The sequence below is a fragment of the Blennius ocellaris genome, assembly GCF_963422515.1.
Source record: "Blennius ocellaris genome assembly, chromosome: 17".
Lineage (NCBI taxonomy): Eukaryota > Metazoa > Chordata > Actinopteri > Blenniiformes > Blenniidae > Blennius > Blennius ocellaris.
Genome location: NC_137666.1, coordinates 494482 through 507764, shown reverse-complemented (window position 1 = coordinate 507764; position 13283 = coordinate 494482). Strand labels below are relative to the sequence as shown.

The 13283-nt window shown below is 50.0% G+C and overlaps 3 protein-coding genes across 3 annotated transcripts in view; 2 read left to right on the top strand and 1 right to left on the bottom strand.

Annotated features, from left to right (window-relative positions):
• mdga2a (MAM domain containing glycosylphosphatidylinositol anchor 2a) overlaps window positions 1-1000 on the bottom strand; it is a gene marked incomplete at its 5' end in the record, with an annotated part of 29236 nt that extends 28236 nt beyond the window's left edge. Inside the window, 3 exon segments of the mRNA XM_080512564.1 lie at window positions 14-290; window positions 467-711; window positions 713-1000. Of these exon segments, the coding sequence (XP_080368690.1) occupies window positions 14-290; window positions 467-711; window positions 713-1000 (810 nt within the window).
• A 1828-nt stretch (window positions 1001-2828) lies between these two features.
• Window positions 2829-5660, top strand: LOC308142857 (uncharacterized protein). Its single transcript, XM_080513452.1, has 8 exons — window positions 2829-3037; window positions 4160-4281; window positions 4365-4503; window positions 4585-4706; window positions 4813-4923; window positions 4997-5103; window positions 5200-5290; window positions 5375-5660. The coding sequence occupies exons 1-8, from the start codon at window positions 2941-2943 to the stop codon at window positions 5486-5488; spliced, it is 903 nt and encodes a 300-aa protein (XP_080369578.1). The 5' UTR covers window positions 2829-2940; the 3' UTR covers window positions 5489-5660.
• Window positions 5661-7321: 1661 nt separating this feature from the next.
• Window positions 7322-13283, top strand: part of baz1a (bromodomain adjacent to zinc finger domain, 1A) — a 16718-nt gene continuing 10756 nt past the window's right edge. The window contains 10 exon segments of the mRNA XM_080512563.1: window positions 7322-7416; window positions 7752-7891; window positions 9249-9527; window positions 9675-9824; window positions 9948-10043; window positions 10144-10231; window positions 10317-10439; window positions 12009-12251; window positions 12339-12434; window positions 13160-13283. The exon segment at window positions 13160-13283 is cut by the window's right edge and continues 15 nt beyond it. Coding sequence (XP_080368689.1) covers window positions 7779-7891; window positions 9249-9527; window positions 9675-9824; window positions 9948-10043; window positions 10144-10231; window positions 10317-10439; window positions 12009-12251; window positions 12339-12434; window positions 13160-13283 — 1312 coding nt within the window. The 5' untranslated portion in view covers window positions 7322-7416; window positions 7752-7778.

Here is a 13283-nt window from a genome sequence, read left to right as displayed (position 1 = left end):
CCAGGCCGAGGGCGTCGTCAGCGGGCGCCTGGTGGATCGGACCCACGACCAGACCGGCCACCTTCAGCTGCGCCAGCAGCTCCAGCTTCTGCTCCACCCCCTTCAGGTTGTGGGCGGGGCTGAAGGCCCCCACGTCCCCCACCTGGTACAGGGCCCCGCCGTTCCACCAGCGGGTGGAGGGCAGCTCCCGGCAGCGGGGGGCCTGCAGGATGATGAGCACCGAGCCCAGCAGCATCCCCAGCCAGCCCAGCCAGAAGACCACCAGCAGGGCCCAGCGGGTCCTCACCCAGCTGACACACACACACACACACACACACACACACACACACACACACACACACACACACACACACACACACACGAGGATGGTTTATTTGCGTGTAACCGCACCCTTCCTCCACCTCCACCTGCTCCTCCTCCTCCTCCTCCTCCTCCTCCTCCTCCTCCTCCTCCTCCTCCTCCTCACCCCGGGGTGCCCGCCACCCTCAGCAGCTCCTCTTTGCTCAGCCCGGTGAATTTCACCTCCTCCTCCCGGTCATCCTCCTCCTTCTCCTCCGGGATCTTCAGCATCACGGATCCGTTCTTCTCCGCCTCCCCCCCGGCTGCCGGAGCCTCCGCATCCCGCTCTCCTCCTCCTCCTCCTCCTCCTCCTCCGGTCATCGGCTGCTTCTCCTGCTCCTCCTGGTCCAGGTCCGCCTCGCTCACATCGGCCCTCCGTCGCATCAGCATCCGCAGAGACCGGAGCTGGAGTCGGAGCCGGTGCCGGAGCTGGAGCCGGAGCCGGGTCCTGTTCCCGGTCCGGGGCCGGGGCCGAGGCCGGGGCCTCCGGTCCGGCATCCTCTCTGCTCGGTGCATCCACGTTCGTCTCCTCGGTGTTCATCCCGGTGGTTTGGTTCCGGTCGTCTGGTCTCGTGCCGCGACTGTTCGTCCGCTTGAACGATGTGATGATGCTGCGTTCAGGAGCATCGGACAAACCGTTGTCGCGCTTCATCCAGGTCATCCTCCTTCTCTACGTTTGCTGTTTATTGTGTTAAAAGTGCGGATTATAACATTCAATGCACTCAAGTTAAACTCAAGAATAGCGCCATGTTTTAAATCCAAGTCAAAAGCCATCGACATGAGGAGGTTAGATATTTCCGATAGTTGCTGTGCGGAAGCGCGCGGATGTTTCTGTTTGCGCTTGAACGCACCAGTAAACCGGCCGGCTCCAGTTTGGAGGCCAAAAGTGATCAAAAGGATAAAAAGAGACAAAAATAATGTGATTTAAAACAGTTTTCAAAAAAGTTTTTTTAATTCTTGTGCGTCACTTGGTGACAAAGGGCACAGATTACTATGCTAGGCATTCAAATCTTTATTATTATTATTATTATTATTATTATTATTATTATTATTATTATTATTATTATTATTATTATTATTATCATGATTATTATTATTGTTGTTATTGTTATTATTATTATTAGTAGTATTATTATCCTATTATTATTGTTGTTGTTGTTATTATTATTACTACGAATTCTTTGATCTTTGTATATTTGAACTGTCCAAATATAAAAACGTGCAGCTTCTTCATGAGACGCGTCCTATTCTTTAAATGTCTTTAACCATTTCCGAATAAATCACAAAAAATTGTGGAAAAATGTCCCATACAAAGCGGATGGGAGAGGCACCTCATAGAGGAGATGAAAGGAGATCAGCATCTGCCATGGAGACTTTCTTTCTTTCTTTCTTTGAGTGGTGGGAATGGTAAAAACTCTAAACTAATAACTTAAGTATAAATCTGTGCATAAAGAATAAAGATCTAAACTTAAATATCTTAGTACTTTTGAAAATTATTTGCAAATGAGTCCTTCCCGATTGTTATACACGTATTTTTTACTTTGAGTACAGAATGCGAATACTTAACGCGGACCATGGGCTGTGTATGAAAACACACCGTGGGTTTTAGCTGACTCAACAGATCTGGAGCAAACTGCTGAGTCAGCGCAATTTGGCAACACACATATGAATCCTGTTATGACAGTGAGATTTTAATATAAGACATTGATATGACATTAAAACTGTCTGATACAAATACACGAAAACACAAACGTGTCCAATCACATTCCAACTGTAATCACTACTTATTTTCAGGAAAAAATATTGATTCCTGATGATTTCACAAATCAATCTTTGGCCAAAAGGAGGACGTAAGAGTGCAAAATGCGCACAAATGTTACTACAAAGAATCCCTGCAAGAAATTTAGGCTTCAAACTTTGACATCGCAAAAATGACGACCAAATACAGGAGGTGAAAAAAAAACTGAAGTTGCTTGAGAGGGCGTGAGGGTTAAATGAATTTCAAACACTTTTTGAGGTTATTTTTAAAATATATATATTTTGCTCATTATATTCTACATTTTAATTTATATTTATAAAATATAAAAATATTTATAAAATATAAAAATATAAAACTTCTAAAATAAACACATATTATGCAAACGTACTCATCGTACATATTATGCAAATTCCTGATTCGATGTCTTTGTGTTTTTTGCAATAAAGTTTTTAAAGAAAAAAATAAAAAGGCGAAACTGCTCTTAAGGTCGTCTGAATATTTGCGTTACGAAAGTCGCGAGAGCTTTTAAATTTAAGGTTGAAACTCACTCACACCGATTTCACGTAATATGTTCAACAATTGCATCACCGCGGAGGCGCTTCGTTTTTACGCATTTTGAGGATGAAATCGTCGTTTATTGGAGAAATACGACGCGAATAGTTACGTTCCACCTTAAACGGTGACACGTTTCTTTCGTGGAGCCTGAAGCGCGCGTCCGTTTTCGCTGGACTCTCCTTTAATCGGTGGTCTCTGGTGGTCCCTGCTGGTCTCTGGTGGTCCCTGCCGGTCTCTGGTGGTCCCTGCCGGTCTCTGGTGGTCTCTGTCGGTCTCGGTGGTCCAGCATGGATCTGGGATCCGCTCAGGCGGAGCTGAAGCGGCTGCTGAGCAGAGTGAATCCAGCCCACGTCCCGAAGCTGCTGGACTGGATGAGGAATTGTGGTAAATTCTCTCCTGTGGCTGTCAGCGGCTCCAAACACGCCTTAAAGCTGAAATAGTGGAAAAAACAAGATGTTTGTCTGCGGGTTATTCGTCATTTATCAGGTTTTCATCCTCGAAAAGTCTAAAAGAGACAGACTGAGGAGGGAGATTTACATGCAGTCAGTGAACGCAACACAAAACAAGCTTGTGTGTTTATTTGGTCAACGTGTGTTTGCTGTTTTATGCGCGTGTGCTTTTTATTTATTGTGTGTGTTGGTGTCAGTTTGTCTTGTTTGTGCATGTGTTTATTTGTTTATGTTGTGCGTATTGTTGTGCCTTTCTCGTTAATTGTTATAGTGTGTGTTTGTATACATGTTGTTGTCCATGTATATGTTTGTGTGTGTATGTTGTTGATGATTGTGTGTGTATGTAGTTGATTGTTATTGTGTGTATGTAGTTGATTGTTATTGTGTGTATGTAGTTGATTGTTATTGTGTGTGTATGTAGTTGATTGTTATTGTGTGTATGTTGTTGATTGTTATTGTGTGTGCATGTTGTTAATTGTTATTGTGTGTCTGTGTGATTGTTTTGTGTGTGTATGTTGTTAATTGTTATTGTGTGTCTGTGTGATTGTTTTGTGTGTGTATGTTGTTGCCTTTCAGAGCTAAAGTTGGGCGGAAGGTTATGTTTTTGACTTTGTGTATTTTTTTTGGTTTGTTTGTTTGTATTTTACCAACTTTTTGCAAAAAAAGAAACTTGTTACGTGACGTGTCATTAGATTTTGGGTTTCCGCGAAATTCCCCCCAAAAAACTGTGCAAAACTGTCCCATGCAAAGTGGACGAGAGAGGCGCCTCGTGGAGGAGGTCAGCGTCCGTTGCCATGGAGACGCTCAGTGTTCCACGCAGTAATGTCGACACCTGACAGCCCAGCGAGCCTCGATGTGAGCTAAAGGCTAACATGCTGGCAATGCTAACTTGGTTCTGCAAACAAATGTGGGGAATTTCTGCGCTCTGGTGTTTGTTTGTTTATTTGTGTGTGTGTGTGTGTGTGTGTGTGTGTGTGTGTGTGTGTGTGTGTGTGTGTGTGTGTGTGTGTGTGTGTGTGTGTGTGTGTGTGTGTGTGTGTGTGTGTGTGTGGTGCAGATGAGCTGGACGAGCTGCTGCAGGACAACAGGAGAGTGACGCTGCAGAGCATCGCCGGCGACCTGCGAGCCCGGCTGCCCCTGGACGCCATGCTGCCCTCTGAGGCCGCCGCCCACCTCAAGGTTCTCCTGACGCCCACCGCTGTTTCTGATGGTGGAGGTGGAGGTGGAGGTGGAGGTGCTGACGGGGTCGTCTTGTGTGTCAGATGCAGCAGCGGCCTCGCCCGACGGTTCACGTCGACGGCTTCCTGTACGACGAGGACCAGGTGGACGCCCTGTGTGAGGGCGGCGCTCTGAGCCGCACCTTCTGCCGGAGCTGCGGCTCCACCAGGACCGCGCCGCTGGGTAAGGCCGCCACACGCCAGAGGGTCGCAGAGGGTCTCCAGTCCTAAAGTCTCCTCCCCCTCCCTCCCTTGTCTCTCGCAGACTTCATCTCTCACTCCTTCTCCGTCGCCGAGCTTCAGTTCCTCTTCCAGAACGTTCTTCCCGACCTGAGCGGGCGCACGCTGCTCGACGTGGGCTCTAGAACGGGGGCTGTGCTCTACGGGGTCAGGGGTCACCACACACACACACACACACACACACACACACACACACATTGTGATGCAACATGTCTAAAGGTGGGTAAACCTGTGTGGCGTTCGGTGCGTTCAGGGGTTCGTGTTTAGCTCCGCCTCCCGCCTGCTGGGTCTGGAGCTCAGCCAGGACTTCGTCCGGCTGCAGGACGAAATGTTGCAGAGATACGGGATGAGCGTCAGAGCTCAGGTGGGTGTGTCTGGATGATGTCACTTCCTGCTGCGAGCGCCACCTTGTGAAACGTGTGTGTGTGTGTGTGCAGGTCGTCCACGGCGACGTGTGCCAACAGGAAGCTCTGCTACAGGCGGCCGACGTCCTGGTCCTGAACAACGTGTTCGAGTACTTCATGGAGCCCAGCGAGCAAGTCAGGTGAGGTAATCAGAGTACACAGTGCACACGCAGATATGAAGCAGTGTGTCGAAATGTAGTGTGTGTGTGTGTGTGTGTGTGTGTGTGTGTGTTCAGAGCCTGGAGGTTCATCATGCAGACGTTCCGGAGGTCCGGCTCTCTCCTCGTCACTGTTCCCAGTCTTCAGGAGAGTCTCGGCGCTCTGCAGGTACAACGTGGAACCTTGTGATGGCGCCATTCGCTCTGACGCCGTCGGTAACCCCCCCCCCTCCCCCCCCACTGTGTCCAACAGGAGGTGCTGCAGCCCGGCTGGGTGGAGGAACTCCCTGTGGACTACGACGTTTACCTGGGCAAAGACACCGACACCGAGACCCTGAAGCAGATCCACCTGTACAGGGTCATGTGACCTCTGGTCCGCCTCTACAGGGTCATGTGATCTCCCGTCCACCCCTACAGGGTCATGTGACCTCCCGTCCACCCCTACAGGGTCATGTGACCAGCTCTTGCTTGTGTAAACTGGACTAAGCTAGTTCAAACTGCAGGTTTAGTTCAGACACATTTCTAACCGTCCTGTAGCTGTGTCACTGTTGTCATGGTTACATCTTTTTTTTTTAAATATATATATATTTATTAAAAAAAAAGGTTTTAAAATCAGTCGCTCGCTCTTTTGTGCTTTGTATTTTGTTTAGATTCTTATTTCTGGTGTTTCTGTACAGCTGGTAACTTCCTGCAAGAAGGATTCTGAGTTTTGAGACAGAAGTTTAACTCTTTGAAGGCGCGAGTCCCGTTACTTCTGGCGTGAAACTCAACATGCAGCTGTTTTAAAACAACTCTGCGAAGAGGAGTCGTCCTCTGTGATGGGAAAGACTCGTCGAAGGCGGCATAGGGTTAAAAAAAAAAAAAAAGGAATTAAAATAAAAAGACAATGAACGTGACCAGAGCGGGTATGAGAAAATTGGAATAAGAAAAGAAAAGGTTATTTGATTGTGGATAGATAGATAGATGGGTTGGATTGGGGAAATTCAGATGCAGACTTAAAAAAGAAAAAATATAATAATAGATTAAAAAAGTAAAGCTAAAAAGCAAGAATGGTGAGATAAAATGTTCCCTGTCTGAGGATTCGCTCTTGCCGTTTTGTGTCCCTCTGACGCCCCCTGGCGTTTTGTTTGTGTATAGTCCTCTACGACAGTTTGTATTTTGTGTTCAAGGAAAAAGAAAACGCGCCCTTTCCGTTTGCTCCTCTGACGTCACCGCATTTTCCTCCTCGCGGTTCCGCGGGACGGTTTCCTGGACAGTCATTGGCTGATGAGAGGAAGAGTGGCAGGAGAAGTGACCAACCGGCGCCGCGGAGCGGCTCGAAGCCCCGCCCCTTTACTCACTCTTTTGATGCGTTCAAGGAACACACATTGACTCGGAGAAAATTAGAAAGACCTCATTTTGATCTGTTATCAGTTATAACATTCAAAGTCCTTTTACAGACGCATATTACCCAGAATAATATCAAACAAAACAGCAAAAACAAAATTAAACGAGGGAAAAAAAGGGATTAATACCCAATTATGTGAAAAGGACATGAAATGGAAGAAACATGATTCAACAAACACTGAAATTTACTGAAAGCTTCCTCGAGAAGTCCTGCAATAGTTTTGCTAGAGCTTGAAATAGATTTTTTTGGTGCGTAATTATTCCTGTTCCATTGGGAGCGCTGGAGAATTGATCACTGTGACTTTTGTCGATTCAGCTAACCATTCATAAATCACCAAAAAAACATCACCGTCCGTTGCCATGGAGACAATGAGGTCAAAAGGTGAGAGGGATATCCTCTGGAATTTTCTATTTTCTGACTTATTTCTTTGATATTTTGAATACACTTTATTTTGTTTTTCTAGTCATACACGTTTTATGAAGCACTTTTAGAACATGTTGTTTATTGTGCACTTAAAGTATGTATTTTTCCTTGCTTGTTCAAAGTGAAATCATCATTCTTCCTTCATCATTGTTAATTATTATATATCCCTTTAGTTCATATTGGATTTTTGACTTTGATCTTGTATATTTTGCGTTTTGATCAAAAATTAATCTTATCTAAACACTCTTCAGTCTCTTCTTAATATGTGTGTGTGTTTTTTTTAACATTATTATTTATTTTCAGTTTATTTTCTGGAAGCGGGACAAACGTCCGAGCACTTTCCAGAGAACTGTAATTTCCGAGGCGGGCAGCGGGTCCGTGAAGTGGAGGAAAACTTGGTCAACAAGCCGCCGTTGAGCCGCTCTCAGCCGGGACTTCTTCCTCACTTCTGACGGCGGATTATCGCTTCATCGCCTCACAACTCGGTAAGCGACGCCGCGAGCCCGCCCGGCGGGGGTAACCGCGGAGCCCGGCGTTCGGTGACCGTGGACGGCGGCGGACCGCGGAGCGGCTCCGTCTTTGTGTCGGAGCCGCGTGAGCGCCGCTCCGGCGGAGGGGAGCACGTTTCCATGTGGGCAGATTATCCCCGCGCCTCGGAACAAAAGAGCCGCTCCGCCGCCGCCGGGGCTCCGGGATCTGTCCGCCGCCGCACTTCGGGGGCTCGGGGGTGGGGGTGGGGGTGGGAGGAAGTTGGGCCGGAGTTGTTGCTGTGAGATTCGCTGCGAGTGACCCGGTTTTCGCCCCGTCCCGGTGCCCGCAGGTCGGCCGGTGGAAGCGGAGCTCCGAGATGCCGCTTCTCCACAGACGAGCCTTCATCCGGCAGGAGCCTCCAGCGGACCTGCGGCCGGACGAGGAGGTCTTCCTCTGCAAAATCACCCACGAGGTCTTCCGGACCTACGAGTAAGTCCAACCGGCCCCGGCGAGGGGTCGCCCGGCTGTGCGGCGTTCAGGAGCCGCCGGGAGGAAAGTTTTGCGGCGGGGTGACTTGACAGTTGCTCCGCGGGGGAAACTTCCAGAAGAGGCGCCGCGGGAGCGAACTTTTACCCCCCCACCCCCTCACCCACCTCCGGCGGGGCTCCCGACTCCGTCCCGCAAGGTCCCTCCCCAGGCGGGGGGAAGCGGGACAAAAGTGTTTAAAAGTGGTTTAAAGTGGGCGCTGGGGGGGTTTGGCCCGCACGGGTCCGGACAGGTGTCGCGTTAGCCGGGGCAGCTAGCTTCCCGGGCTAACCGCTGGTTAGCGCTGGTTAGCCGCGGGTGAGCAGGCCGGCGCCACCGGTCCGGGCCCCGAGACCCGGTAAAGGGCAGTTCCACCGGGGTTTAGAGGCAGCCGGGGACGGTTTTAACCCGCTTTAAGGGAAGTTTGAGGCCCTCCGGAGGGGAGGGGGGAGAGCGGAGCTTCACGCTCCGCCAGCGGCTCGGCTGGAGCGGAGGTTCGAGTCCCGCCGCTTGTTTACATCGGACGACCTCCGGTGTTCCTCTTTTTGCCCTTTTGTCAAACTAAATAACATAAAAGTTCTAATGAAAACCCAGTCAGTCGCTGGGGACATTAAAGTCGTACTTGTTTTACTCATTCGACCCTTTTTTTGACTGAATTAAAGATTAAAAGGTGCAGGTCGTTTCATTTCTGCAGTGCCACTTTTGCACACTGGGGGCAGTGAAGAGTCACACAGTTCGCTGTTGGCCATTGTTTGCATATTTGTAGGCTGTTGCATTATTAACATGTCGCTGACACGACACCACCTTGTGGTCCAGAGTGGTATTACAGCCGAAAGTCATTTATTTATTTATTTAAAAAAAAAAAAGTTTAATTGACCTTTTAACCAATAACCTGGACTCATATTTCTAATAAAATATATATGCAATAGCTGCCATTTAAATTCTTTTTATTAAACAACAGAAATATAATCATTGAGTCAACATCAGTTCAAGCTTTTAAGATAGTTATGTTGGGGTGTGTATTGTTTTTTTATGTTTTCGTTTTTTTTATGTTTTACCTTTTAACTAGGAACCTGGACTCATATTTCTAGTAATAAAAAAATATATACATGCCTGCCGTTTAACATTTTTTTATTAAACAACAGCACTATAATCATTGAGTCAACATCAGTTCAAACTTTTAAGATAATTGTGTTCGGGCGTGTATTGTAATGATGTTTCGCTTGTTGGCGTGTGTTGCGACGTTGTATTAGCATGTGTGTTGTAATGCTGCGTTGCGTCGCCCTCCACCCCGCCAACGTCGCTCTGCTCCGTCCGACAGCGAGTTCTTCGAGAGGACCATCCTGTGCAACAGTCTGGTATGGAGCTGCGCCCTGACGGGCCGGGCGGGCCTCACCTACCTGGAGGCGGTGGACAGCGAGCGCCGCGCCCGGCAGAGCCTGCGGAGCTTCCCGACGCCGCTGCTGCTCCCCCTGCTGCACCTCGCCGCCCTGAGCTGCCGCGGCCGCCTCTCGGAGCTCTGCGAGGACGTCTACGCCTTCGTCAAGGACCGCTTCTTCCCCGGCGAGACCGTGGACGTCTGCGTGCGCGGCGGCTCCAGGTACAGCACCCGCCGTTGCCGTGGAGACGGGCGTGGTCTTGGAAGAAATCCAGTTGGGGGGGGGGGGGGTGATGAATGTTTTGTCGCGTTTATTACGGTCATTACTGAAGTGATGTCATTGTGTGTGTGTGTGTGTGTGTGTGTCAGACTGGTGTGTGAGATCCTGCAGGTTCACTCTCCTCATTCCAGCGCTAACGGCGCGCCGGCGGCTAACGGCCACGTGAAGCCGAGTGACGGCGACACCATCGTGATCAGCGACAGCGATGACGACTTCCAGAGTCCAGCGCAGGTCAACGGGTCAGTAGGTCAAACGTCGTGGCGGGGGAGGGGGAGGGGCAGATAAAGAGACGGTGGTACAGAGTGTGTGTGTGTGTGTGTGTGTGTGTGTGTGTGTGTGTGTGTGTGTGTGTGTGTGTGTAGGAGGAAGAAGCCTCTGAATCCGTCCATCTTTAAATACACGGTGAGAATGAAGGACGACCACAGCGAGTCGTTCACCGTCAGAGCCAATCAGATCAGGTGAGTCTGATCACTTCCTGTTTTCTTTGATCCGTTCTGTGTTCGCCGAGGGTGTAGCAACCTAGCATGCTAACGTGTGTGTGTGTGTGTGTGTGTTCAGTCGTAGGAAGAGCACTCTGTCCAGGGAGCGGCTGAAGCTGCTCTTCAAGCAGCACTGCGAGCATCACGGCGGCGCCATCAGCCTGAAGGTGAGTGAGGCTCCGCCCACCGTCGCCCCCACCCCCGCGGCACTCCGGCGCCTTGACACCGTGTGCCTCCGCCTCCCCCCCTCAGCCGTCCTCCGTGATGAAGCACCGCCTCGCCGAGCAGACCTTCTCCCAGTTCTTCCCCGACGAGCCGCCCCTCTTCCCCTTCAGCCCCCTCGCCAAGGGAGGTGGGCGGGGCTCGCCTGCTCAGGTAACGCACGCTCCGCCCCCTTCCGCTGCAAACCCAAAGTAGTCTCATCGGTTAGGTGGTTACTGAAGATGAGTGCGCTCTCTGTTGTAGTGCAACACGACATTAAAGTCCCAGTGAAATGTAAAACACTACTTTGCAAAAAACGACAGTTGGGGTTCTACTTCTAAGGTTCCTCCGACTCTGCCCTTCTTCGTGGGCGGAGCCTATGCGTGACGTCACAAGTTGTGCAGACCTCGATCTGTTGTGTTTACATTGGCTCGTGTTGTTTCCCTCTTAAATATCCAAGTTTTCCCAGTGTTTTGACGTTATCGTCGGCGTTTTATGAGCCTTGACGAAAAATTGAGCCTGGAAGAGACCGAGAGAGGAGAAAAGGAGCACGGGCGGCGGGAGCCGTTAGCGGCTAGCGGGAGCCGCTAGCTCGGGCGGCTAGTAGACGTTCAAGTAATACCTGGACTCATTTTCGGTGATTCCGCGCAGTCGGAAAAGCTCTTCGAACGTTTACATCTTCAGCTCATATTTTAGTAACAACAATAACTTGTCAAATTCTACAAACAAACTTCAATATAGACACATTTAAACTTCCTCACAGTCACCACACAGTGCAGACTAAAGGGTGCCCCTAGTGGTCAAGTGTATGTATTGCAGTTAATATAATGCCTCCAGAGAAGGCAGATTTCATCTTGCTGTCTACTACTGCTACTAGAAATAAGTCTGTTCACACTGAAACTGTTTTATTATCCCGCGCCGTAGCCGATAGGCCCCGAAGGGGGATCTTGAAACAGTCTCCGTACGTCCGTCCGTTCGAACGTTTCTACCTATATCTCGGCAACCCCTGGGCCCACAGTGACCAAACTTCACATGTGGATACATCTCAGAGGGGGAAGGGATACTATGGTGACCTTGACCTAATTTGCATATTAAGTAGGTCACAGGGTCACGAAGTGCTTAAAAACACATTTTGGGCTCTGGAGGCCTAGGTTTTTGAGCTAGGGCTCTGAAATTTTATACACACCTACTAGTACTCTGGGGACACCCTCCAGCATACCAAGTGACCTGACCTTGACCTTGAAGATTGGTAGGGTCTGAAGTTTGCTCGTCATGGTTGCACAATACATGTATTTTCATATAAACATTTCTCCTCATTTCTCAGCAGTTCCTGGGCCCACAGTCACCAAACTTCACACATGGACACTCCACCTGGGGAGAAGGGGCACCATGGGGACCATGACCTAATTTGCATATCAGGTCACAGGGTCACTAAGTGCATAAAAACACCTTTTGGGCTCTGGAGACGTATTTTGACAAAGCTTATGAAGAAGACCTTTCAGATTCTACATAATTATCTACTAGGACCCATGGAACACCCTCTAGTGTACCAAGTGTGCTGCCTTAGAGCTGGCTTTGTGAGAAAATATAAAGCCCTCCGGCGGGGGATTAGCCCAGCACCGGCCTTCTTGTTAACTCCTGTGTTCAACAAAGTCTCCAGTAATGACGGGAAAAGAAGTTCTACAGTCCAGAATGTTGGCGCTTTTTGAAAAGGCCTCTGACGGTGTGGTTCGCTGCTCGCAGGCCGGCTCGTCGCTGCTGAAGGCGGCGGAGGAGAAGGTGAAGCTGCTGCGGCAGCGGGAGGAGATGGCGGCCTCCGCCCACGACCGCGCCCGTCTGAGGAGGGAGAGGGAGGAGCTGCAGGAGGCCAAGAGGAGGGAGCGCGAGGACCGGGAGAGGCTGAAGGAGGAGCACAGGAGGAGGTTCGAGGAGGAGAGGCTGCGGCGCCGGGAGGAGAAGGAGCGCCGCAAGCTGGAGAGGGAGCGGGTGAGTGTGGCTCCCTCCGGGGACCGAGTCTTATTTTGAAAGGGAGCTTTAGTGGTCGAGCGTCTGGTGGTCTGGTGGTCCCGGCAGGAACGAGAGAAGCTGAAGGAGGAGAAGAAGAAGTACGCCGAGAGGCTGAAGCTGTGGAACAAACCCAGAGAGGACATGGAGTGTGAGGACCTGAAGGTCAGTGAAGGCAACACACACACACACACTGCACACACACAGTAACACAGACACACAGACACTGCACAGTCACACAAACACACACACACACTAACACAAACACACACACACAAGCACACAACAGCTGCACACTAACACAGACACACACACACTGCACACGACACAAGCACACTCACACACACACACTAACACAAACACACACACACACAAGCACACACACACATACATAAACACACTCACACAAACGCACACACCCACACACACTAGCACACAACACAAACTAACACACAAGCACACACACACACTGCACACAACACAAGCACAGGCACACACACACAAGCACACACACACAAGCACACACACACATACATAAACACACAAACGCACACACACACACACTGCACAGGCACACACACACACACACACATGATTTTACATTTCTATATAAAAACCCAGACTCGCCTGCTTCCTGGATACAAAATCCTTCAATGTCTTTGCCCCAAATAATTTCTGAATTCCGTCTTCAGTGTTCAGTTAAAGTAGTTCAGTCATGATCTCCCTTGTTCTGGTTCGTCTCTGAGCCTCGTGGCGTCACAGAACAGGAAGTTGTGACCAATCGGAACACGGGTCGTTGAAATGAAGAGTTTTAACTGAGCGACTCGCAGTGAGGAGCTTCAGATCACGGGACCGCTGTCCTCATCCTGGGTCTGTGTCGGTCCCACCAGGAGCTGCCCCCCCCGGTCCCCGTCAGAACCCGTCTCCCGGCCGGGCTCTTCGGAGACGCCCTCATGGTCCTGGAGTTCCTGCGAGGCTTCGGCGAGGCCTTCGACCTGAAGGACGAGTTCCCCG